The following is a 26,516-nucleotide window of genomic DNA, read 5'->3' as shown; positions in this document are numbered from 1 at the left end:
AATACTTGAATTCCTGGAATTTCTAAAGCCTGTGATTTTTTGGTTTCTGTCCTCTTTTATTAGGGTAGATAGTGCCATCATCTTCCAAAGGTCTGCTGTAACATCAAAACCTATTCAAATTTATAATTCTTATAAAGTCAAGAAATATTCTCTTTCATTCCTAAAAACTAAGATGAGAAAAAAGTTATTCAAGGTAGACCAGCCTGTAATATACTTGCTTACAAGTGGCTCCCTATGTGTATTTTACTGTATTGCATCTTGCTGCAAGTGTTTCACGTAAGAGAAAAAGGGACAATTTTTTTCAGTAGGTGTCTAGAAATAAAATGCATTTGGGTTCTTATGTTAAAAGAATCTGAGTCTTTGTAAAACCGCTCAAATACCTTAAAGAATCTGGACCCTAGGGAGATTTTCCAAGAGCTGAGCTTGGCAATTTGGAAGGTCTTTTTAGCACCTGTCAGTAGCCAGGCAGATGTCCAGAGCTATTTTTTGAGCAGTTAGACTGTTTTGATTCTGCTCAGTGCAACGAAGGGGCAAAGCACCAAAAGACTCCTTGTTCATTTCTTATGCCTTGAAGGAGCATTTGGCCCACCCAGTACTGCCTTTTTCCCAGACCTCAGTAATACACTGTACCTTACTTGGCAGATTGCAGAGAATTACCGAAAAATGTATAACCCGGAAACATAAAAATATAAGCAGTAACACTGGATGCTGCAGCATGTATGAAAATAATTGATGCCAATTCTAAATGTCTAATGCAAATTGCCATAACTAGATTTGTAGACACTAAAATGACATCTGTGTCTGACTTTCAAGATGGGAAAATGGAACGACGAGAGGCAAAACCATCTCACAGCAGAAAACAAACTCAGTGTTGAAACCGGTCAGTAGTGCTTTCAACAGTCGCTTGCTTAATTATTTCTTGCTTTCCTTGTGCTGCTGCCAAGACCAAAGGTCATGTTTAACGACTGCCTAAATCATTTGCAGTATTTTTTAGACTTGCCCTAGAGGTAGCTGATGTAGATCCTTTCGTACTTGGTGGGAAAGTCTCCTATGGATTACCCTGTTAAAGAAACATTTTCTCTATTTTTCTTTCTAAACTGATTTGAATCCCTTCACATCTCCAAAATACACACTTTTATTCCTTTTCTGTTTTCCATCAAATGTTGTAGTGACAGCTCCAACAAGGCAACACTGGTTGTTTCAAGATTATAGAGCACTCAGGACACCCACACCACCTTTGAAGTAAATTAGTGGAGCCACAACCACTTTCCTCTGCCAAACATGGAAGAATATATGTCATCATAGCATCATTGTAATGACACACAACCTTAACCAAGAGTCAGAGACAACAGCATGAATCTGAGGACCTTATTCTCCTTAGTCTTGTCTCTCAAGTAGCAAATGTCATGACTTCACCAGTTGGAAGTAATGGTTCTAGAAAGTGAAATTAAACACGACCTGATTGTTTTTAATGACAGGACACTCCTAGTTGTTTGCATTCACTTCTCTTCTTGCTTCTCTCAGGGCCAGTAGTTGAGCAGTAAGCAACAGGAAAGTATGTTATAACACAGCACTTCATGATGAGGTGGAAATAGAAGAAATAACAGAAGAAAACGGAATATTAACTTTGTAATACTGGGGGCAACCTGAGACAGACTGCTGGGTGCCTGCCATCAGGCCCAGAACTGCAGCACGTATGAAGAGCATGCCACAAGAGGGAGGGTTGGCAGTGGAAAGCGCTGAGGCTCAAAATAATGAACTTCATTCCATCTGAGGAACCCGGGTCCTATTACAGAAGTGACCTTGTACTTTCTACAGTTTTTAAAACATCCCAATAGGACACAGGGTGAACACAGGGTTGATGCCTACGCTAGCATTATACTGACATCAAACCAAGTCAGTTTCCCTCCATTTTCCCCTCCCATCAATAAAGATGGTCCTGCCCCACAGAATAAAATGAATCCCACATTTTTTACTGCTTCTTTGAAAACTGGCCCTTGAAATCACAGGCTAACTACTTCAATCTGTCCTGTTTGTTAAAATACAGGCTTTAATATTAGTGTATGATGGTTACTTCTCAACACTGCTGAAATCACAGAATCACAGAATCACAGAATCCCAAGGGTTGGAAGGGACCTAAAAAGATCATCTAGTCCAACCCCCCTGCAAGAGCAGGGTAACCTACAGTACATCACACAGGAACTTGTCCAGGCGGGCCTTGAATATCTCCAGTGTAGGAGACTCCACAACCCCCCTGGGCAACCTGTTCCAGTGCTCTGTCACTCTTACAGTAAAGAAGTTCTTCCTGATGTTAACGTGGAACTTCCTATGCTCCAGTTTACACCCATTGCCCCTTGTCCTATCACTGGATATCACTGAAAAAAGCCTAGCTCCATCATCCTGACACCTACCCTTTACATATTTGTAAACATTGATGAGGTCACCCCTCAGTCTCCTCTTCTCCAAGCTAAAGAGACCCAGCTCCCTCAGCCTCTCCTCATAAGGGAGATGTTCCACTCCCTTAATCATCTTTGTGGCTCTGCGCTGGACTCCTTCAAGCAATTCCCTGTCCTTCTTGAATTGAGGGGCCCAGAACTGGACACAATATTCCAGATGCGGCCTCACCAAGGCTGAGTAGAGGGGGAGGAGAACCTCTCTTGACCTACTAACCACTCCCTTTCTAATGCACCCTAAGATGCCATTTGCCTTCTTGGCCACAAGAGCACATTGCTGGCTCATGGTCATCCTCCTATCCACCAGGACCCCCAGGTCCCTTTCCCCTTCACTACTTTCCAGCAGGTCAACCCCCAACCTGTACTGGTACATGGGGTTGTTCTTCCCCAGATGCAAGACTCTACACTTGCCCTTGTTAAATTTCATCAAGTTTCTCCCCGCCCAACTCTCCAGCCTGTCCAGGTCTCGCTGAATGGCAGCACAGTCCTCTGGTGTGTCAGCCACTCCTCCCAGTTTTGTGTCATCAGCAAAATCTGCTCTCGTGTCCATTATCTCTTAGTCACAAAAGCTGGAAACCAGACTTCCTTTTGTGTTTTAAATGCAAGCTGATATTCTGAAATCATTCTTTGGCCCAGGAGTATGTGCCGGTAACACATTAACCAACGTGAGAACTGGTAACACTGCATCTATACCTAGGCATGCTTTCAGACCTTTCAGTACAGAGGGAAGAGACAACAGCTAAGCTGCGCATATGCTCCTTGTTTCCCTCAACATGACTATAAACCAGCAAATTGTTACACAAACTCACATATCAAGATATTCCATTGAAATGATATACTATAAGCTTGTGACTAGCTATCAACAGATTGTCACTTAAATGCCATCCTTAAAGAGTTATTTACAACGAAATAGCTTTAGTAGAAAATCAAATCACAGTGGGGATGTTTCGCTTGTAGGAACTTGCTGTCCTACTATGTGAGAGCCTGATTTGTTTTTAATGCAGTGGGTAATGACCTGGGTAAAACTTACCCACATGTTGTATCATGGAGACCCAGCAAATGTTAAAACCTTTTAATTAGTCATTTGTACTGAGAGCAAAAATATCCACAATTACTTCTAATAAGCCTAAACTGGAAAGCTGGCTTTCATTCCTCAGGGAATAGAATCATAGAATCAATACCAGATCATGAGAATGAGGAAAAAACTGCTTTCCTGAGCGCAGTCCGCATTTGTTCATTATCAATACAGCTGTCATTCCCCCAAAGCATGACAAAAGATCCAAATGCAAGAGGAAGGCATGGGAGGGAGAGACTGTCAGGGCATGCACTTGCACTAGCCTGGCACTTCCTAACACACATCCATAAGTTCTACTGGTATTAACTAGCATGAATCCTTGATTCAGAATCCGATGCTTTTACTTATACAGGGCTGTTCTGAAGTTTGTTATGCTGTGTCCAGCAATGCCCATTCTCCCAAGGAATGGCTTGCCCATCTCACATCTTTCCTCTGGGGTGCTGTCTCCCCATTGCCAGGTCCTCCTGGCCCACAGCAGGGTACACGTGTCTACTGCAAGGGGCACTATTATCTCAGATAAAAATTGTGGTAACACGTGGTGGCAGCAGCGAGTAGCAAGCAAGGAAGGATGAAATCGCTACTCGAACTTCAGATAGCATAAAGCATGGGCAAATCCCACACAGCTGAGTTCTGCAGATACCTTTACTCCTTCCTCCCATTGTATACCTCTGCATTCTTTGTACGCATCTTTGCAACTCCACGTAGGACATGTGAGGTTTTTCTGAGGGCATTTTATCCAGAGCAGTTCAGATCATACATGCAAACATGATCCTCACAAACACATGAGGATGGGAGGCTGCAGCCTGCAGTGAAATGCAGAGGGAAGGCTCTACCTTGCTATAGTGGGATGTCATGTCCTTGCTTCTCTTTGTCAGATGGAGACATTTCCTCCTGAGCATTCCCTTGGGTACTGACAGCTGTTTGCCCCTTTGCTCTGGAGTCAAAGGCAATGCTAGAGAACACAGCTCTTTTTTTCTAAGCAAATCCTTTGCTTGGAGTATTAAGCAACACGGCAAACATAATTAGGTTAAAATAGAGCTGTATGTAAGACAGAAATACTATTACAGAACCAGTTGAGCAAATAATAAAGGTGTTCGCTGTTGTTTTTTGCTTTGTTTTGGGGTCTTTTTTTAGAAAAACAGGTATTAGTTTTCTGAACACTGCCAGCACTATGTGGTAGTGTCAGTGCCCGGAAACTTCATTTTGGAAATTAGCCTGTCTTTGGGGCATCTGAGCAGCCTAATGGTCAAACATTATGGAACATCTCTGGGCTCTAACTCAAGAAAAGGCAGAGTGAATGTTAGGACAACCTGACAAGATTAGTTTTTCTAGCTCGTTTTGAAACTGTGAAGATGCATTTTCAAGTGGCAGACTGTAAATGACAAGGGTTTAGGAACTGCTTCATGAACAGCTCTGTAGCCTATGGAGTGGGGACAGAGCAGATGATCTGCGGGTCATGAGTTCAAGGATGCCCCACACTGTAGGCTGCCTTTGCCCTTTAGCTAACATCCTGTGAAGTAAAGGAGGAACATCAGCATGGATTTGCAGGCACAACAGAGAATGAAGTCTATCCCCAGAAAAGCCGCCCTCCACTAACTACAGTGCTAATTCCAAACATCCGTTGTTCATCATGGAATTGGTGTCATTAGTGGGATGTCTCTAAAGGCAGCTGAGAGGATAGGAGAACACAACAGCACACAATTGTTTTATAAATGGTTAACATCTGTAGGTTTTCATTGATTTTACAAATGATTGTGGACTGCAATAGTCACGGTCTACAAAGCGATGACAGAATTGAAGGCAGATACATTTGCACCAGTGGTGATTTCAAAGCTGTTTCCATAAGGCTGTAGCATTTGTAATAAGTGTGCATGAAGAAAGGACAAAGGGCTGCTGAAACACTGCAGTCCTGGAACTGTAGTGATGCCAATTGGATTTACTGCAGAAAATAAAACTAGTAAAGAAGGACTTTCCACCGATGCAAGAAGTAATAGCCCAATAATGTAAAGACTGGTCAGTCTTGCATTGTGATTTTCTCTTTTCCTGACTAATCATGTGTAAAAGCTTTTCTTCTTGATGAACCTAAAATCCTGCCTGTGTCTTCTCGTGATCTATGTTAATTATTCCCACCACACACTAAAAGTGTCCTCAGCAGGATCTTATAGTAACCTTACTGATGTTGTTCACATAAGCTGATTTGTACTTTGGCCCATGATGTACTACAGAGATGATTATAACATTGCCAGGCTGTAAAGACATTTCTGTAGTGCTGATGAAAGAACTCTAAACCCTAAGTATATACAGGTCCATATATATATATGTACTGTCCATCTAATATGCAAATGGATATTGAAATTACAGCCTGAGGTGATGCACTGAGGCCACGTGCTCCTACCCTCTGCTGAAATTTAAGTCTTTAGCTTGAGCTCCTTGGCCTCCTGATTGAGGCATTTATTTTGAAGTTATGGCTACAGAAAGCATGTGCAGCTTCTATTCAGAGGGCATTGTAAGGGGGAGAGGAATGTAGGTGTTTCAGTGTGTCAACTTTGAAACCCGCACTTTGTGCTTGAGAAGAAGTTATCCTTGTGCAGAAGCCACTGAGTGAGAGGACACCAGAGAGGAAAAGAGAAACCACATGTGGCTGGTCCTGCCAGAGCCTAAAGCGATGCTCAGCCAAGGCATGAATGACATATTTGTGGACGAGATCTTATCAGCCCAAAAGAGGAAACGGAGCCAGGATATTAAAGATGTGTCTTTGTTTTTCTCAGGGGCATCTTTGACTTTTGCTAGCTTCCTATAGCTTCCCAGTGCCTTCTCCTAGGGATGCAGCAGTGCCACGGAGAGAAACAAGGAGCAAGAAAGGACAGTATAAACATCGTTTACATTAGCCTTGCGTCTTCTGGAGACGTGTATATAGGAAAGGTAGAAAGGTGAGCATAGGCAAAACATTCCTAGATTTTCTACAGTTACCTGTTGCTTGCTTTGCCTTTTTAGGACACTTAGGTTTTAGGCACATTTGGCATCACCTCCACCATGCAGTAAGTTTCAGTACTCTATGCGGTTATATGCTACACAAATTTAGTTGCTGAGTGTAACAACAGTTTTACAGCGCTGTCAGGAGATGGCAAGAAACACGGTCCCATTAGCATAACTGGCGTCCGTACTTATATGGATTCAGCATTACTGAAGCTGTTTCAAAGGGACTGATTATGTGCTGTATCCCTTGGAGCAGTATTTCAGGCGGAGATCCCACTGGGATGGTGCAGACATAAAAAGAAGCCCTAAATTTTATAGTGCTGTGTCAGTATTACTACAAGAAAAATGTAGTATCTAAAGTAAGGTTATCACACATAGACAATTACCAGCTTAACAGATTTACACTGTTCTTTCAGATTTATTTTGATCTGTTTGTTCCCTTCCCTTGATCATCTAATAGGTTTGTTCTTTCCCTAGAAAAAAAACTTCAGCATTTTCTATTACTTCCATGAAAAATATAGTCACTATGTGATCTTGGAAATAAGGTGTAGCAGTACTCTAACCACATTGAACTGTACAGCTTTTATAAACATATATATATAGGTTATATATATTTTTATGCATTCTATGCAGATATAACATCTTATATATGTTTGTGTATTATCCAACAGGGAGTAGTGAAATGATGAAAAATGTCATTTTTGCTAGTGTTACCGTATGTGCTCATGCAGCTGTGTACAACCTGTGAGACCTGAGGGCTGCCAAGGTCCCCTGTCCAGGTTGGGACACTGACTGCGACTGACAATTTACAAGGATGAAATCTAACCCAACGCCGGCTTTTGCTTCCACAGATAGAAACCCAGGCATACGTTCTGGAGAGCAGCCATGACTTCTTTATGGAGAAAGGACTCCAACAGGAGGTCCCTGCCATTCAATTACCCAAGAATTGAAGGGATTCATCCTTAAGTCACAGGGTTTAGCAGCTACAGTATTATACCCAGGTTTGTTATGGCCTACAAATCAATAGATGTGACAGTAATGAAGAGCTAATTGTTTTTCAGCTAGTCTTTTTTTGTCCCTTGCCACCCCCAAGTTAATTTATCCCTTCCCATACCTTGACCATGCAATTAAATTATTTTAATGTATTCCATGTTTTCAAATTAAGGTTTTTTGAGGAAAGGGTGGCTCTTAACCCAAAGGGGACTAGGAATGCAAATATAAAACATAATCTCAGAAAAGACCACAGGCTCCCTTACACCGTCTTTGGGACATATACTGGAGGAGAAAATTGGGTTCTCCATTTTCTTTATTATACTGCTGTTGGAGACAGCAAAGAAAGCATCCCATATTTCTTTTGATATATTATAGAAAGTAAGCTACAGGGTGCTGTAAAACACTGTTAAATGTAAATATATTTTGGGAGGATAATTAGACTTAATAAGAGTATTTAAAAAGAGGCCTAAATATGTCAGTGTGAATGCAAATAGAATACTTTTTATTTTCTAAATTAAACTGATACAAGAAAAAGTATTTACTTTTTTTCTTTAATTTTGAAGAAAGTAAAGAAAAATTAAGTTTATATTACAAAAGGGACAGCAAGGATTTCCTTTTCACTCTCGAGTTTTCTTAAGCCTGACGTTTTGAATCAATGAGTTGAACAGAAGCAAGATACCTCTGGATCCAAAATGAGGAAACACATACACGTGGAATTGGTAATTAATATCACTTTCCTGCATGTTTCAAAGGAAATTAATTGTGTCCTCCACAAAAGTGTTTGTGATACAAACAATCACTCACTATCTCACAGCTTCTTCACGTTGTTTCAGTAGGAAGAAGAATGGCACAGGCTCTGTCTACCACACTCACTGAAGAGCATGTTTAGCAAGGACTGAAGGGCCCTAGTTCAATCAGTGAGCACCCGGAGATGTCCCAGCCTCACTAACGAATGTGCATTACACACGTGCATTTTGGCAGCAGCCAGCAGAAGCAGTCCCATGGCTCTCAGCCCTGTGCTGTCCTTGACCACTGCCAGTAGGATTATTTCTGTGGCTACGCAATGCATTGGCTCATTGGACAAAGCTCAGCTAAAGATCACTCAGGGAAAAAGGGAAAACAGAGTAAAAAGGTGTTTATTTTTCAGCCAGGCTGACCAGGCAGCAGAAGCGGGTGCATGGTGGTGCATCTGGAGATGCTCGCATCTCCAGTGAGGGGTGGGGATGCTTACACCAGTTCATGTGAAGCCAAAGCCTCACTGTGAGACTCCTCTGCTGAGGAATGGGAAAGAGTGAGGGAAGAGCTGGTAGTGCACTTCACACACCCTGGCATTTCTCAATGTGGAAGAGCACCATGCTGGTTCCAGGGACGTGGTGAATGGGGCTGTGTGATAATGGAAATGAGGGTAGTGCCAACCCCAAGAATTCAGAGTCAGGTGGAAGTCATGAGATCTTTAAAACTAAGAAAGGTGGTATCCTTTTTATTTCCCTGCTGCATTCTTAGACTTCAGGATACATGAGTTACTGAACATACACATTCTTAGACTTTTCAAACACAGGGACTAGAGTCTTTCTTTGATACAATCATAAACTGAAATTTTCATTCTGTTCATAAAATACACTCAATCTTATCTCGGTGACTGTTCCTTTACCAAGCACATCTGACACTTGTGTATCAGAAAAATGAAGCTGGAAGATAACTCAACCAACACTTCCCAGGCTGCTGTTGTGGGTGCTGGCTGCCTGGGACTGGCCATGATTCCTTGCTGCCATCCCCAGGTGAGCTGCGTGGTCCCCAAGCTGCAGACATCCATCTACTGATGTGCCATACACACCAGCTTGGATCATGTCCTGCTCTAGATCCTGTCAAGATGGTTATCCCCAGGAAATACTGCTTCCTCCCACTCTGCTGATTTAGTTTTGCAAACCCTCTGAAGATCAAAACCTTCCATGAATAGTAGAAGTTTCAGATAATGGGTATCTCCTCTTGTCTTTATGGTTGATCAGAGTATGCCCATACATACTATTTCTTATTCTGCTGAAGCGTTTGGACAGAGCTTGAAATTCAGCTACCAGGAGACAGTTCCAGCTCAGCATAGCTGATGGTCCAAGAGAAATCACAAGAATGATTGCACTGGGTGAAAATCTGCAGCTTAGCACACGCAGACCTACCAATATATATACACAGCTCTTATATCCTGCATTGAGATATGTGGCTTTTTACTACCATAATTGAAGCACCAACTTTCTTCTTCCCTCCCATTTTCTCCTGTGTGTCCTCACATGGCACAGCCTCATGCAGGCCTGTCCAGAAGTGTACTGAAAGAAAACAAACACTGATTTAGATGAATGAATAGGTGATACCCAGCCAAAATCATTTTGCCTTGCACATTATTTCTGCTTTGCCTTGTGAGTAATCGTACATCCTTGTTAACAATGGGCCATGGGCCCATTTATGCAGGATCTGGCCATGTCAGTGCAGAGGGCATTGCTGGGTTTCCATCCTGAGAGGGCAGTGGTGCAGTGTCCTCAGCCCTGAAGATGTACATGTCTCTACCAGATGTCACGTGAAGGGGTTTGCATTGGATTTTCCATGGAGAAGAGCAAAAGTGTTAGCCAGAAAAAGGCGTCTGGAGCTACATTTCACTTTGATCTGTTCGGCACATGGAGAGGTACAGTTCTAGGTGGTCTCCACAGGTGATGTTATTAATAATCTCTAAGAGCAGATGTGATCAGACAGCAGAGCTGGCTTGTTGCCCCAGCCAGCTGAAATGCCAGGTTAGGGAGCGGCTGGATGCTCAGCAGGACTGGGGAACGTGCACCATGGGCTGAGGCACCATGCAGCAAAACAGCTTGCTTTCCTCCACCAAGAGCTGCCAGGGAGCTGTGGGTTCAGGGCTCTTTATGCCCTGTGATGCTGATGGACGTGTTTATTTTCTGGAAGTGTTAAAAGCATGCCAAGATTAATTCACCTCCATCTCACTGGTTTGACCCCACCACTAATGCTTCAGACCACTGAAATCAGGCCTGGACAGGTCAGCAGCTCTGACCTTCTGCTGGGCAGTGCAGTAGCTATTCCCTCCTCCATCCAAACACCCAGCAGGAGGGATCCCCACAAGCCTTGTCTGCCATCATTCAGGTGCTCCTCCTCCACTGCAGCTGTCTGCAGTTGTGCAGCCCTGCCTGTCATAGTGAGCCCACCCAAAGCTAATCCAGCCATTACCTCAACCAGTCATCACGCCTGCAAGCACCCAGAGCCGCTGAGGTTACCCTTAGCTGACACCAGCCACCACTGCTGTGGCCTACCTTAGGCTTGCAGGGCATGATCTCTTGGAGAGAAAGTGCCCTTTTGTTCTGCGCTTGTACGGTGGCTACTGCTAAAATGGACTCTCTTCAGCTGGAAGTGTGCTGCTTTGATATTTGTAACACGTTGCAAAAGAAACTAATTGCAGGAAATCTTAGCTATAACACTAATGCAAATAATAATTACAGTAAAATCAAAACTTTCATATATAGGCAAATGCCCACTCTAAATGACAGCAGTAAGGAAATAGATACGTTTATGGAGTATAATGGATGTGTGGGTGGGTGAGTCTGAGCCACATTTCAAATGTGAGGAGGATGCTATGTGGCATTGTATCTATGGCAAGTCTAATGGCAATTCTCTGCCAAGATGCGTACTTTGGAAGACATTCAACTTATAGCCTACTGTGATAACACAAGGTATTTTAAATTCCACAGTAACACTGCATGACATCATTCTCAAAAACCTAATAAATTCATTTTTAAATATTTTATATGATTGGAAAACCTGCAGTTCAGAAACAAAAATCCAACGTGTGTACAGCATTTTCAATACGTGTTCATGTTCTGCTTCACTTACTAATAGGCATGTGTGCAAATGCAAGGTCTTTCTCTAAATCAACACTGCACAGACCAGTTGCCTGTGCAGAACCATTGCCAAATATGTTACATGGAACTTTTCCAGGTCTTCAATTTAATTATGTTCTTTCAGTGTATATAGATTTGAATTTACAAAATTCACCTCATGGCAATGTAGAACTCTACAGTCAGTACTTTAGGGAATATTTGGTGTTAATGTCTTCAGTGAAAAAGCTTTAATTACATTCATCTCAGTGCTGGCTGATCTGGAGGTTATTCTCTCCCCTTTTCCAAAGTAAGTATAATACTTTGCTATTTTAAAAATGAAAATACAGGTTATGCAGCATGCCCTACAAGATATGAGACTCAGGCTGTGGCCGGTGAGGAGGGAGAGCATGTTCACCAGTACAGATCCTGAGCACAGAACACACCGCCTGCAGCCTACTTACGCTCAGGGCTCAATCTTTTCACCTACTAAAAGAAAACAAACACTGATTTCAGCGCTGTAGTGGTAGACCCAGCTATCACAGAGCTGAAACGCCTTTCTGATTTCATTTGTCATAGCATATGTTTTAGGGGAGGATGGGGGGAGCAAGTTATCAAATTGTAATTAATAACAACGTTGTAGGCATTTTAATGCATTCTCTCTGTGCATGTCAACTGTCAGGTCCCAAGCAGCTCTAAAATCAGTGCTAATGAAAACCCTCTAACTGCTGCAACTGACAAGAGTACTAACCCTTACCTGTAAGACTCCATGCCTCTTTAATATTTTATATGATGTAAATCCTTTAGCATGAGAATGAAGACAACATAATGAAAACAGGAATAAGGTTGTCTATTAAGATGCAAAGATAAATGCAAACTGTTTGTTTCATTCTCTCTTCTTTGAGTTACAAATTTCTTGCTGTCATGAAAAACCTTTTCATCTTCCGTGAAATTCGTCACTGTGGCACTCGGTTGACAAATATATTCATCACAGTAGTGTATTTCCCAGAGATTCCTGTCTTCTGCCTCAAGCACCTTATTCCTTTGGATGATAAAAGTATTTATCTAAGAGTTTACATACATATCAGTGTGTCTCTGGGCTCTCATATACCATCAAAGTACTCAAAAAAAATCATACTTCAAGAAAAAAGCAGCTTTAAAGACAGATATCCTTCATGACAGAACCTTTATTCCACAATGGATGTAGAGTGATTATCCTTCCACTGTGTTTGGACAATTAAATGCTCTCTGCTGTAGCAATTAAGGAGCCTGTAAGTGTGTTTTATGAACTTCAAAGTTTTATCTGAGGTTCTCAATGTGTGGCAATGCAGCTGCATCACCACATTTGTATGTGTACTCGTCATTTACATAAAGTGGCAGAAGGCAATAAATTATTGCATGAGAACACATGTGTCTAGTTGCTGCATTTTGGTTTATATTGCAGTCTTGAGGGGAGCAAGAGCTCAGAAAGTTGACTATGACTGTGGTATTCATAAATAAAGCTTTTCTTCATCTTCACCTTCTTTGCAGGACACACTGTCCCTGTTTTTGTGGCGCTTACTCCTGCAGTACTGGGTGTGGAAAGGAAATTTGTGAAAGCAGAATCCCTAACTGTCCTTTCTGAGCTCATGTTGTGTTAACATGTAGCTAACTTTCACAAGTCTCATTTCAACTGGAATCTGGCCATTTGAAAAAAATGGTTTTTCCTCCATTCCCACACCGCCTTCCCTGGTGACCACTTCAGTGCTTTATAACCAAATATGTAGACTACATGTATATGTAGACGATACACTGGAAGTACTTTCCCACAACTGAAACCAGACCACTCTGAAATCAAAAAAAACAGAGGACATAGTCAATAAGGCATCTCTAGCTCATCAGGAGAGGAAACTTATGTATGCAGAAATCTTCTCTAAATGAGCAGCTGGCTGGGATATTAGAATTACATCATCCATCATCAGAAAGTAAGGAGTTTGGATGCTCAGAAACGTACTGTTCAGGAGTTAGGAACTTTATTTTGCTTCTCACATGAAAGTCAACATTTCCACTTTAATGCTCCCATTACTTCCACTCACTATTCCATTTAATACTTTGCTAGAGCGCTGGCAAAATGCATCTTTAATAAAATACCCCTGAGTAGCATGGCACATAAAACCTCCCAAGACTTTTACTGTGCATTAAGCTTTTGGCTAGCCAAGATGACTGACCAAAACCCATTCCTTTCTGTGCTTCCCTTTGGGTGTTACTCTTTGAAGAACTGGCCAAGCCAGAAAAAACAATTTGCAAGATCACATCCCACTGGAGTTTCCAGTTAGTCAATACTGTCCATTCTGAGGTGCAATGAGCACGGCAAAAAGACATTTTCAGGGACTTGTTTATTTATATAGACAAACCAGAATATTTTATTACTAAAATATTGATAAAATATTCTGTTCCTGCAAAGAAATATGTAACAAAACATTCTGTTCTATAAACAGTAATTCAAGGTAAGCTGATGTGACAATGTGTAAGGCTGATGACATTCACAGCATTTTAAGAAGGAGTCATTTTGGGATATATTAATACTAGAAAATATGATAATTATGTCTTTTTCTGTTTCTTTCCTTGTCTCAGTTAAGTTTAAAGGTACGCTTTATTTCTTTATTTGATTCATTTTGGATTTACAGATACTCAGAATTAATAGTCTTTTATGATTGCGTTCACAAAGGTGTACAACCTCTTTTCACTAATTTTTGGACAGTTTTGAGAGTTACTAAAAAAAGAAATCATAACAAGATTTGGGATAGAATTCTCCTCTGTGTAAAAGTTAGCCCAGAGCTCAGGGTCCTTTATGCCTTCTTTATGCCTCTTTTAGACTATTATCCTGCTGAAGTAGATAATATTTTCTTTTTTTTTTTTGGGGGGGGGGGGGGAGTTGCATATTATTTACACTAGAAGAAATGTGAACAAGATTTCCAATATGCAAGCCAAAATTGCTGTCTACATAAAAGGCACCTTTGTATCCCCTTGATGTATCATTTACTATTAATACTGGCAATTATGCAGCATAAAGACACCCCAAATATCTTGCAAACACCCCACAACACTTTTTCCATCAACATGCAAGTGATATAATTTCTTACCATTGTTGCCTCACTCTATATATCCTTAATTTTCTGTTTTCTCTCACTTCTACTTGAATTTTCCTTAGAATACCTGACTGATAGGAACTCAGAGCTGTTTGGCAGGTCCCTGCTGCTTGCTGGTTGTGCAAAGGACACTCATATTTTCCCTACCCTCCTCCTGATATTAAATTTGTTCTTTGAATAAGAAGGGCACATGAGTTTCTCTCCTCCTGTCTGCTCCAAACAGGGACAAAATTGGTCAAATGAGCAGCCATAAACATAATGGTGCTTTAGAAATGCCAATCGATGGTATTTGATTGATGATGCCATTATGGTATTCAATATGTTTCCATTACAGTCAGTAACTAAGAACAGCCAATTGTTCAAAATGGGAAAGAATTACAAAACCTTGACTATTTTAGATTTTGATGGATAAAATGTGTCACAGCATGTGCAAAAACCTTTATGGTGACTGTCCCAGCATACCATTATGAGTGTGGCCTCCATTGGAAGACCAGCTCCCAACTAATGCTGATTCATGGTCATAAAGATAAAAGCATCCCTCCATAGGAAATGATAACATTATATTGATTTCAGACACCTTGTATTCTTTGCAAAAATAGACTCAGCTCTCCTTTGATTTAGGAATACAGGACAGTGTTTGGAGCAGGGCAGAGGCAATCAGTCCCTGGATTCTATTCCTAGCACAGCAGTGACTCATGCCATGACCTTGTGTAAGTCTGTCGACCTCTGTGCCTGTTTACCCATGTATAAGAATGAAAAAAGAATAAATACCTGCTTCACCGGGGTTGAAAACCTGTTTAGAAAGAGCTAAGTATACAGGCATTCCTGGCAAACTAAATAAATCATGAGCATGTTACAGATGAGCTCACAAAACATCTCCAGTATGAGGTTTCCATGGTCTCTTCAATTTGATCCCATTATGTATTTCAGTGCAGCACATATGGTCCTATCTTTAAAACACTGGGTAGTGTTACATGCTGTGGGATAAGTTACAGAGTGAAGATTTAACATTAATGGGAGCCATGCAGTTAAAGTGTGGTGCTCTGCTGAAAGTGTGCTCTAAGGAGAGCAGTGTTGCTAATAATTTACAAACTGTCCCATTTAAAGTGCTGTGGAAATTTCTAACCTTGGCGAATGTATATTCTGAACATTATCAGAAGTGCTGTGGCTTTCACTGTGTTTGTCTGGCAATACTCATAGAATTCTGTGAAACATTCTGTTACTGTTCCTATAGGATGCCTCGGGAGTTACCGACCTTCTAACACAGCTGCATTTAAAAGCAGCATAGGTGAAGTTACCCTGGAATATAAGGTAATAAATAAAGCACTCACTTCCTTACAGCACAGTTACATTTAACTTTTGAGGTTTCATTTCTGTTATTTCTATCACTCTACAGTCAAATAATGCACTTTGTGGTACATTAGCAGATCAGACGATATTGTTGGTGATACTGTCATATTTTTTTCCAGTTGTAGTAACCTCTTGGACTGTTTTACGCAAAAGAAGAATAGGACAGTAATTTATATTGTGACACGAGAAAAAGTATCCACATGCAACTGATTGTTACTACGGAAACACCACCCAGAAAATTTCCTACTTCTGTGTTATTCACCTTCATGTACGGAACCCACCTCAGCAACCCCTCGTGCTTAAACTGGATCAGGATCTCCAGGATCAGCATTATAACTTCCATGTTTTACCCCTTAAACTTTTTCATATTGTTTTCGTATTTCATTACTCACAGGGAGGGGGAAACAAAACCAACAATGATCTGGGGTCAGAGTTCAGTTGGTTGATGACATATTTAAGTACAGATGGTAAAACCAACAGGCCTGTCCTTAGCTATAGTCTTGAGTATTGGAGTAAGGAGCTGGGAAACCAATACAATAAAGATGCACCCTTCCCTGCTGAAACAGTGCCTGGCTCCAAGCTGCAAGAGGTGCTAGTGATTACAGGTACCACGTTTTGATGTGATGACTCATTGCATACAAAAACTGCTCTAACTAGCAGGTGAATTGAAAGTAGATGGGGTTTTTTTCTGAGTAACTCCATAAACCGATAAGCTTCACAGGAGGAAGCAGAACTTTATCAGCTCCCAGACATTCCCTTCACTTTGAAAAGGAGCAGTCTAATTTGTGGACAGACAAAAGCAATGTTTCCTGATGTCATTTTCTCCTTCACTGACTGCATTGATAAAATTATCTCTAATTTCCACAACCATCAGCCTCTTTACCACGTTGTTATCACAGTCCTAGACGATTTTGCATAGTGTCAAAATCAACCTGTTTGGTATTTGCATACAGTATGTTCCTATTCACAAACAAGTAGGTAAAAGGCACAAGCACTAAAGTAGGGGGCTATCTGAAATTAACTAAAATATTTACTTACCATAATTACAATTTCTGGACATATCTGGATGTCAGCAAAACTTATTTAGAAAGCATGACAATGTTAAGGCTTTTTCCTTTGCTGGTGAAAAAGGACTGCGATCTGAACTGGATAAAATAAAGTAACATGTTGAGCACACCCCATCAGGCCACTAGTATTCAAAGGTAACGAAAGATGAACCTCAGCTAATACCTATAGAAAACTCTCATTTTCTCATGTTGCCCCGTCATGTTGCACCCCATCAGGAGAGTTTGTTCCTCTGTCAGGCTCCTGCTGGAATCAACAAGCTCATGAATAAGGGAAAAACCTCACAAACGGGCGTTCACACAGAACACACGTAGTTGCTTCATTAAGCTGTCTTCTCCTTGAGGTAATTCTAAGTAGATTTAACTACATGTGGAGTGTTAGGGAGAAGTCACAATCAATTCTGAAGCCCTTAGCGCTGTCTGTAGCAGTATGCTATTCAAAAAAACCCGTCTCTTCAGTTTGTTCTGGTATTTTTGCGGGGAGGGTGTCACATTTCAGGAGCAAACACGCCTTCGACAGCAGAGGCATCTCACTGGGCTGTGCGTTACGTTATGGAAGAGCTGCACTTCACCTAATTTCTGTACTGTATTTTGTACGATGCTTTTTGCTCCGTTCGCAAGCAGCTTTTAAATCCTGATCTCTGAAGGTGTCCATTCTATTTACCGGCCTACCGCCAAGCCTGCAAATTACTTCCCAAAGCACACGAGAATCACACAGGTGACATCTCTACTCATCCTCTACCAGACATGCACATGCAGTACGCAGGTGCGGGCGGGTGACGCCTTTTCCTCTCGGCAGTGAAGGGACTCACCCGCTCGGGGCTGGCAGGCGGTGACCGCACCCGGCAGGGCCGCAAGCAGTAGCCGGACCCTCCCCCAGGGGCCAAGCGCTGCCCCTGGCCGAGGGGTACCGGGGAACTCCTGCCTCGGACCAACTGCCGAAAGAGGCGGCACCGAAACGCCGCCCCGGAGCTCCCTTGTCCCGGCACTGCACCGCGGCCGGACCCGACTCCTGCGGGCACGGCGGCTTCCCCCTGCCCACCTCACGTTATCTCCCCCTGCCGGCCCGCCCCGCCAATCAGCGCCGCCCTTACTCCGCCCAGCCTCTGGCGGGCCAATCAGCACAGCCCTTGGTGGTGCGGGCCGGGGCCGCGGGCGGGCTCCTTTGATGTCTGCGGGCGGTTAATTCAGGAAGCTCGCCGGGAGAGCGAGGAAAGGGGGTGTGGCCGGCCCGAAGGGGGCGTGGTTAGACCCGGCCCCGCCCCTGGCGGTCCGTCCGCGCGCGCTCGGCGCGAGGCCGCGGCGCGGGGTGGCGCCGGCGGTGGCGGCGGGCTCGGAGGGGGGCGTGGCCGGCCCGGGGGGGCGGAGCGGCGCGGCGCGGCGAGCGGAGCCCGTGGTGGCCGGAGGCGGCGGCCGGTCGGTCGGTCGGTCGGTCGGTGCGGCGGCCTCGCCATGGTGTTCCTCAAACTCCGCGAGCAGGTGGGTGCGCGGCGCCGGCTGCTCCCCCTTCTCCCGGCCGCTCCGTGCCCTTCCCCGCCCCCTCCCCGCCGCGGTGTGTGTGTGACAGGCGGCGGGCAGGGCAGGCAGCATGGCTGCTTGCCGCGGCCCGGCGGGGACCGGGCCGGGTGGCGCCCGCCCGGCGGCGGCAGGCGCCATGTGCTCCTGGTGCGGTCGCCGGTGCCCCCTCGGTGGCCCCGCTGTGCTGGCGGGAGCCACCGCCCAGCGCAGGTATCGGGCCTAACAGGTGGCCGCGGAGCCCGCCCGCCCCTGCGCTGCTTTCCCCTCCCGCAGCCGCGGCGGGCCGGCTGCCGAGCGGAGCGAGGGAGGGCAGCGGGCGCCCTGCCCGTGCGGGGCTGCCCCGGCTGGGGTCCCTGCCGCGTTTCGCGCCGGGGGAGCGGGGCAGGCCCGGCAGGGGTAACGGCGCGGTCTGCGTGCTCCCCGCGCCGGTGTAGCGGGAACGGGAAGGTCTCTGCGGGAGCCCGGGCCCCAGCGGCTGCCCGGCGTGAGGGGACCGGCGGGAGCCGCCCGGCTGCGGCGGCTCGGGGGCCGCGGTGGAAGGCGGCGAGTCCGGCAGCGGGAGCTGGCTGCTCTCCTGCGGGACCTGGAGCAGTGCAGCCCGTGGCAGTTTCCCGTGCCCGGGAGCCGCCTGCTTGCCCCTTCACGCACCACCTTTCCCTTTCAGGCCTTTAAGAATCTTTTGTTCTGCTGCTGTGTCTCTTGCCTCCTCCATGGTGTTGACAGACCTTCCCCGAGTACGCGCTCCCCGTCTGAAAGCAAGAAGGTTTCTCGTTCCTTCAGTGGCTGCTTTCATCACATCACACCCTTCTTTGTTTGCTAGCCTCTTCCTTCGGTTTCCAGCCCTGCTCATGAAAAATACTTGTCTTGGCTGCCCTGTCCTACCTATTGTCTCCTGTGCAGTACCGAGATACAAAGGTGGGAGGGTCTGCTCTGCCAGTTTGCCGCCTGTAGAAAGGTGCTTGCTGGAAAATGTGTTTTCTCGTGGTTGCATGTGGGTTAGACCAGATCCGGTGTGGAAGCTCCCTCACCCTGCTGCTGGTGTCCTTGGTACTCCAGGTAACCGACTGTAACGCTTGGAGACACCCCACCCCCCAGAAAAAAAAGGCACTACAGGATAAAAACCCACCTAGAAACTTGGCAGTGGCTGGCAGCTGGTATCCTGTGCCTGGTTATGGTGCTGATCAGTATCAGCCCATCCTTACCTGTTAGTCCTTTCAGCAGTCTGCATCCGCGGCTGTCTCTTTACAGGTTGCATGGTCCCTTTTCATTTTTGTGCTAAAAAATGTTTAGCAATGTAGGTCTGGGATCTTTATGTCCTGATGTATTGTATGCAAACTTAGTGAAGTCTCGTAGTATTTTACAACCTCATCTATGAATGGATCGAAATACACATAGTGTCTTTGAGTTAGGTTTCTTGTAAGGCTTCATTACTGTTCAACATGAGGCTCTCCATAGGAATGAACACTTGTTCACCTGTTAAGTAATTCCTTCTGTTAGAGCCAAGGAATACAACTCTTCTGCAAGTAATCAGTGTGAGATAACTTGCAACCCCCCCCATCTCAGTACGTTAACATGAAATGACTGTATCTTAGAACTCTTCTTCTGAGAAGGGTCCTGCTGTTTGCTGATGCTGAGGTGAGCTACTGCAGTATGTGGGACCACTGGTCTGACAGCGTAGTGCCTGTGAGGATTTTGGCTTCTGTTGTAACGCAGGTTTTAATCCAGAAGTATGAGGTGGACTGCTTTAAAAACTTCATGGACATGTAAAGGTGCATTGATACACTGGGAACTGGAATATTCTTTCACCCAGAGGGGCTGTGCTAGGGGCAGGGAAAGGAGGCAGAGGAGGGAGTGGAGTGCTGGTTTTGAAGAAGCCTTTATAGAGGCAGTGATTTTTTAGTAGCACCTGTATTTCTGCTGGATAAGTGTTGGTTTCTTGATAAATCTGTTCTCACAAACTAAATTCTGTTAAAATTGTTTTCTTTAAAAATGCCAAAAATCACAAGGAATTACCATGAAATATCTCAGTTATGTTAACTGCAGAGAATTCCTCCAGGTCAGTGTTCTGCAGTATGCTGAGAGATGTATTGACTTCAGGACAAGATGCTGCACTAAGATTATAATACCACCTGCTCATTATAAAAACCACTCTGTGATACTACCTGAAAGTAAAGGTGTTTGTCTCTGGTATTTCGTGAAATACGCTTCCTGTCTGCTTGAACCATATACTTTGCTTCGCAGTGATAAGTTCATTTAGAATAACGTAAATTGTCATGTGTGTTTGTAATCCCTATAGTAAGTCTGTCTCTAAAGTGGTGGCTGGGTTTCACATGCGAGTGCAAAGGCTGCTCTGTTGCTTGTACTGTTCAGCTAGTAGGAAGTGATTTGCTAGTTTCCATCTACAACAGCCAGATCAATAACTTTCTGGAACAAAACCTCTACTAAATAAATTGTTACTTTAATATAGTTCTCAAGATGTTTCTTTGTTTTTTTTTTTTCCAGAATCAACAGAAACCTGTTGATTTAGTTCTTTGGTAAGGCATCACTTAGTTCAATGTCAGGATTACACCCAGGAGAGGCAGTTTTAGGGCATACAACCAGCTTGTTATGTTCTTACACTTGATTTAGTTTAGTTTTTGAAGTTACTGCAAGCTGGTATAAAAGCAATGCTTGTGAGCTTACAGTGAGGTGAGAAACTCTGCTCTGAGGGTCTTAGGTGAGCCCAGAGGGTGAAGTCCCGGTTCCGCTCGCAGTTGATTTAATTTACTTAGTGCACTGATAAACAAAACTTTGATCCTGTGGATGCTTAAGGTGTTTGTGAAGCTCAAATATTTGGTTATCTTTGGAGGCTGATCTGATACGCTTGACTTTCAGAATAAAGGTTTTCCGTGCACTGAGAAGAGTAGGTCTTACCTTGGGTTCAACAAACAGCCGGCAGGTACATTACCTACAACTTGCGTTAATGCTGTTTGAGCCTTATTGCTTTGCAACCCTACGAGGTAGGAGTATCTCTCAAAGTTTTGAAGTAATCCAAGGTGCACTTTCCGAAGTGACTTACCTTTGCTTTTAGAGTATATAGGTGTAAAAAAACCCCATAAATCATATTTGCAAAAATTGCTTTTGAAGCTAAGTTGAACTATATCGAGCAAAGTTGCTACCTGTAATGCTGAGCAAACTTTAACTCTGGCATAGAAAGAACAGTCATTCAAGTGTCAAGGCAGAAGCTGTAGACTGCTCTTGTTGCTCTTGGTTGGATGTGCAACTTTGAACAGAAATGTTTAAAAACAAGGCAGTAAACCTGCAAGTGCTGTCACTGAAGGTTAAATTATTCAAGGTAGAGATGAAAAATATTGTGAGATGAAAAATATAGTAAGTGTACCTTATGATTAAGGTATTTGCTCTTCAGTTTGCCTTCCTACTGTCTTTATAGATTGGTGCGTGTATACCAGGTTCTTCTAGATCAGAAGCTGCTTTAACTACTCAAATGCCAGGTGAGAGGGAAGCTGTAGAAGTTTGCTTCTTCCGGAAACACTGTGGTACTCTCCTGAAATCAACTGCCTTGAAGGCAAAGTTTAGGTGAAGGTTCACTGGTGTTTTATCAGGCCTTTTTTTTGGGGAGGGGGTGTGGGTGGAAAGAGGAAAAGGGATAAGTTGTGTGTCTCTGTAACAGTATGCCTTGGTGTCCTGTGTAAAGCCCTCTCAATTCCGCATAGCTAACTGTGAATGGCTAAGTAGTGTCTTCTGGGTTTTTTTCTTCCTATTTGTAGTTTCCAGGTACACCATCTGTTTCCCAGGACAAGTAAATTTTCACTTTAAAGGGTTGTGAGTTAGTCTCTCCTACATCCGAGGAGTAATTGACAGTTTAGTTTTTCTTAGTGAGTAGGTGAAATTTGGATTGCTTAACAACAGAGGGATTTGTTGCTTCTCTCTTACAAACCTTGTCTGTGTATGTGCCTACAGGTTGTCTTCTAGGCTAACATAAGCCTGTATTTCAGTATGCTTTAGCTCTGATCAAAACCGCCTGAATTTTTCTTTAATTTTGCGGCTATAGAACTATTTGGGACAAAGCTCATTGGATGCAGTGTCATGATAATTGATAAAGCTTTGTTTTCTTTTTTCTTTTGGTATATCGTAGTTTTAATTATACATTTCCTGTTTTCTCTGAATCTGAAATACGTAATAGGAAGAAATCTTAGGGCTCACAGTAATGAACATTGGAAAAGAATTTGTATGGGATTTTTCTGTGTGACTAGTAACTCTGCTGGGGGCAATGCATTTATTCCCAGAGTCAGATGTGAGTGGAAAGGATCGACATATGAACAACTACATGAAGATATTAGAGTGACCACTTATCTTGAAAGTCCTTGAACAGTAACAGCACTGGCTTCTTTATTGCCCATTTATATCTTTCGCTTAGCTAAGATGGATCTTGTTCAATTGGCAGTTAAACAAATGTTTGCAGTGTCATAGTGAAGGCTCTGAATGCCTCTATGGTTGCTATTTTCATTACTGCCAGCGTTAGAGTTCATTCTTTTAGAATTCATGCCAAGAATAAATGTCCCAACTAGTTCCTTGTTACACTTAGAGGAGGAATGGTCTCCTGTGGTGATGAAAAGGAATTGCTGCTGTTTGATGAAGGAGGGGTATGGCAGGAATGGAATTATGTGGTATTGCTCTATAAATTCTGCTCAGACATAAGCTAATGAGATATGTGGGTTTGTGTTGTTTTGGGTTTTTATGGGTAGAAGTTACTTTAAAGTTACTGTTCTTTAAAAAATATTTCTTCGGGAAACTTGTTGAAATCGAGAACCGCTCTGTTCTCTGTTCCACATCACACCTTCTTCCTAAAACTTGCACCTAATCTGTTTTAACTGTATACAAGATAAATAAATTAGGAAGTTGTAATACTTACCAAGGTACCTTAAGTCTTACTGTTAATTGTCATGTTCCCAGGCTAAGAGCCCACATGTGCTGACAAGATAAGTTTCTTTAACTGGTGGACAACTTTGAGTAACTTGAGCTCCATTTATCTTGTTATACGAAGTAATTACTAGCCCTTCCATTAGAATGTATTGAGAAAACCTGGTTCTACCCCGTGTTCATTTTGGGGGATCAGATTGCCTGATGGTAACTCGGGAACTTTTGACTTGTGAGCGAGCAGTTCTCAGTCGAGAAAATAAACTTCTTTATTTTAGAATAAAAGGTGGGGGAGAAACAAAGCGAGCCTTGATTCTGCAGCCTGATCCTCAAGGCAGATCCTGTTAACTCTGTGGCCTTCTGTGGGGGTATAAAGGTCTATTCATGTAGATAGCATTGAAGGTTTGTGACCATACGGGGTGGGGGGGGGTGGGGGTTGTGGGTTGGGGAGCAGAATTAGGCAAATGTGCACTTGCCTATGAAGAAGAGACTTCCTTAGCACTCACAAGAAAGTCGGTGATTCCTATAGGAAAGTAACAGTTGTTTAGACTGAGCTAGCAATCTGCTATCTGTGTGGATTGTTACATTCCCAAATTTCTGTCGCTGTTTTCATTCACTGAAATGGGTTGTGGAATAAGATGACTGAAATCAAATATCTTCGGTATTCCACACTTCACATCCTCCGCTTCATTTTTATCAGCTAGTTTGCTTCTCGGATGCTGCACGTTTTATTTCTCTCTGGTCAGCGGGGCCTTCCTGAGGTCAAACTAATACCCGATCATTTGTTTTCTTGCTCCTGCCAACTTCTTTATTTTGTTCTTACCTCTATTCCTCTATTCCTATTTCTGGAAATTGAGTGGGAGACTCGTTGCCTTAGTTACAGCGAATGACTGTTTCAAAGTTATTTATAATGTTTGTGTTTAAATAACCTGTATCATAATACAGATCACAAAACACTTCAGTAAAAAAATAAACAAAGCAGCCCATTGCTGAGTGCTGGGAGCAGTCTTACAGTGCTGAGTGTTGGGGGGCTTGTTTTCCTTTGTTGGAGGTGGAGGACAAGTTCTAATCTGGCATTTGATGATGAATCTGGAAAAAGCTGTCTTGGTGTTATCCTTTGTGCAGATACGGACAGAATCTTAATATCTAAGCTCTGAAATTTTGGGGAATGTTATTCTTCCTGTCCTTTGTAATGGCAGTGTCAAGGGGTGGGTATATACCATTTTAACCGTGTTACTTCAGTTGTGATTGCTCAGGTATTGATAAATCGTACAGCACCGATCCATTTCAGCACAAACCTAGAGCTAATACGAGAGTGGTGGGACTGAGCAGGTGGGAGAGAAAGGAAGATAAGACTGGTAGCCACGTGAGTGAGTGCAGAGAGTTAAACAGGAAGCACCAGCAGTGATATGCAAATGAAACAAGGGCAAAATAGTTGGTCCTTAGCATCCTTGTAGATTGAGGAACTACTTGTTAGCCGAAGCACCTAATGTCTTCTCTCCTGTGATAATGAGATGATCTTTACTGTGAATTGAATATAACCTATGATTTTCATTGATTATTTCTACAGTAATGTGTGTATGTGAATTGGGCGGACTATACTAGTAAACAGATTGCGTACGTGACTAAGCCTCCCTATTTAGGACAGCCCGAATACGTGAATGCTTTTCTCACAAAATTAATGGAACTATATTTGAGAAGTGTAAAGCAAAGGTCTACCTATTCTAACACTTCGCTTAAGCTTATGTTGTTATGGGGATGGAGAAGAAAGAAGTAGGAAAGAATGGCTCTTAATTATAAACTGACTCGTATTAGGAGAACTTAATGAATGCTAGGTTTTGTACATAACTTTGCCGGTTTGTGTGGGTTATGCTATTTCTGACCGAGTCCTGAACTGCTGTGAAGCCATACTAAATATTTAATGTTTCTATACTCTCAAGCAACGAACTATCACTTAATGGGCTTCCTAATTCCAGCTGAGCATTTGCTTATAAGTTATTCTTGGTCATTCTGCAGTCATACTTGAGGTTCACTCTCACTTTGTGCTGAAATCCTGTACTTTCATCCCATACAGAGAAGAAAACACGAGTACATCTCCGTTATTATTTAGTTATTTAAACTTCAGGAAAGCAAAGATAACATTACCTTAAGGAAGGAAGAGAAGGGAGCACAAGCAAGGATTCTAGTCAGCATGACAACATGAGAATGAAATTGCAGTAGTTAAAGCATCGAGGCCAAAATGAGCAGTTTTAATGCTTACAGAAATTCTGGCAATCAGGAGGAATTCAGTGTTTCATTTAAAAATGTTGCTGTTTGTCCTACATTTTGATAGCTCCAGCTGTACTTGTACCTCTAAACAGGGAGGAGGTCGAACCTTCCATTCAGGAGCATGGTCATCCAGCAGCTGGCAGCACAAGAGACCAAGGATCTACCTAACTTATAGCTGAAGGACTTATTTGAGTTATAGACAGCTGAGCTGGGAAGAAAAAAAGAAATAACAAACCAGACCCCCTTTCAGGAAGTTCTGTAGTTATTTATATACTAACATAATCTGTAACTAATGCGTAACGCAGTCATTTAAATCCATTGCTGCAGACACAGTTTTGTATAATGTTAGGGGTAATTGGTATTCTCTCCTTCCATGTCCTTTATTTAGGTCATCTGCTTCTTGTGTCCATTGCTCATGATAGTGGTCAGGTAGTCTGTGCAACGCCTTTCTTTTCATCCTAAGCATTCATGTCTCTTTCCTGTCTCGGATCTCTGTGTGGTGTCTGCTGCTTTTACTCTGCCTCTACTAATACTTCATTTTCTCACCAGCGTCACCCCACAAAGTATTGTTGGTAGGCTAAAATGAAGGGAGAGCATGCATAAAATAAGCAGGTGAAGAAAAACAAAATGCTAACATTATTTTTTTGGTTATGTTATTACTCATTGCTTTGAATTAGTGAAACATCCCAAGTCATGGTTCAGGGACAGTTCAGATATAGCATGTTAATGGAATTCCCTCCCCTTTGCCTCAGTTCCTTTGTAACTACAGAGTTCTGTTTGGTTCTTGCTAATGTTTGCTAAAACATGAGGATCAATCGAAAGTGGTCGTATGCTTAATAATGTGTTGCTGTGCAGTCTCTTTGCCAAATTAGAACCATGCATTGGTACCGTCTGATAGCTTTCATTTC

At 43.1% G+C, this 26,516-nt stretch overlaps 1 protein-coding gene and 1 long non-coding RNA gene across 3 annotated transcripts in view; both read left to right on the top strand.

Moving 5' to 3' along the window:
* The first annotated feature begins 812 nt into the window (after positions 1 to 812).
* On the top strand, positions 813 to 17,037 carry LOC136007770 (uncharacterized). Of its 2 annotated transcripts, none has more exons than XR_010609844.1 (3): positions 813 to 880; positions 15,726 to 15,802; positions 15,961 to 17,037. It is a non-coding gene; the product is annotated as an uncharacterized LOC136007770 (long non-coding RNA). The 2 variants fall into 2 exon arrangements; XR_010609845.1 differs by lacking the exon at positions 813 to 880 and adding an exon at positions 8,131 to 8,216.
* Positions 17,038 to 18,273: 1,236 nt separating this feature from the next.
* The window catches only part of ANKRD28 (ankyrin repeat domain 28), a 126,364-nt gene continuing 118,121 nt past the window's right edge, over positions 18,274 to 26,516 (top strand). Inside the window, exon 1 of the mRNA XM_065665996.1 lies at positions 18,274 to 18,384. Coding sequence (XP_065522068.1) covers positions 18,358 to 18,384 — 27 coding nt within the window. The 5' untranslated portion in view covers positions 18,274 to 18,357. The remainder of the gene's footprint in view (positions 18,385 to 26,516) is intronic.

This window comes from Lathamus discolor, chromosome 2, assembly GCF_037157495.1.
Source record: "Lathamus discolor isolate bLatDis1 chromosome 2, bLatDis1.hap1, whole genome shotgun sequence".
NCBI classification, from domain to species: domain Eukaryota; kingdom Metazoa; phylum Chordata; class Aves; order Psittaciformes; family Psittacidae; genus Lathamus; species Lathamus discolor.
This window is presented reverse-complemented; position numbering and strand designations above follow the sequence as displayed.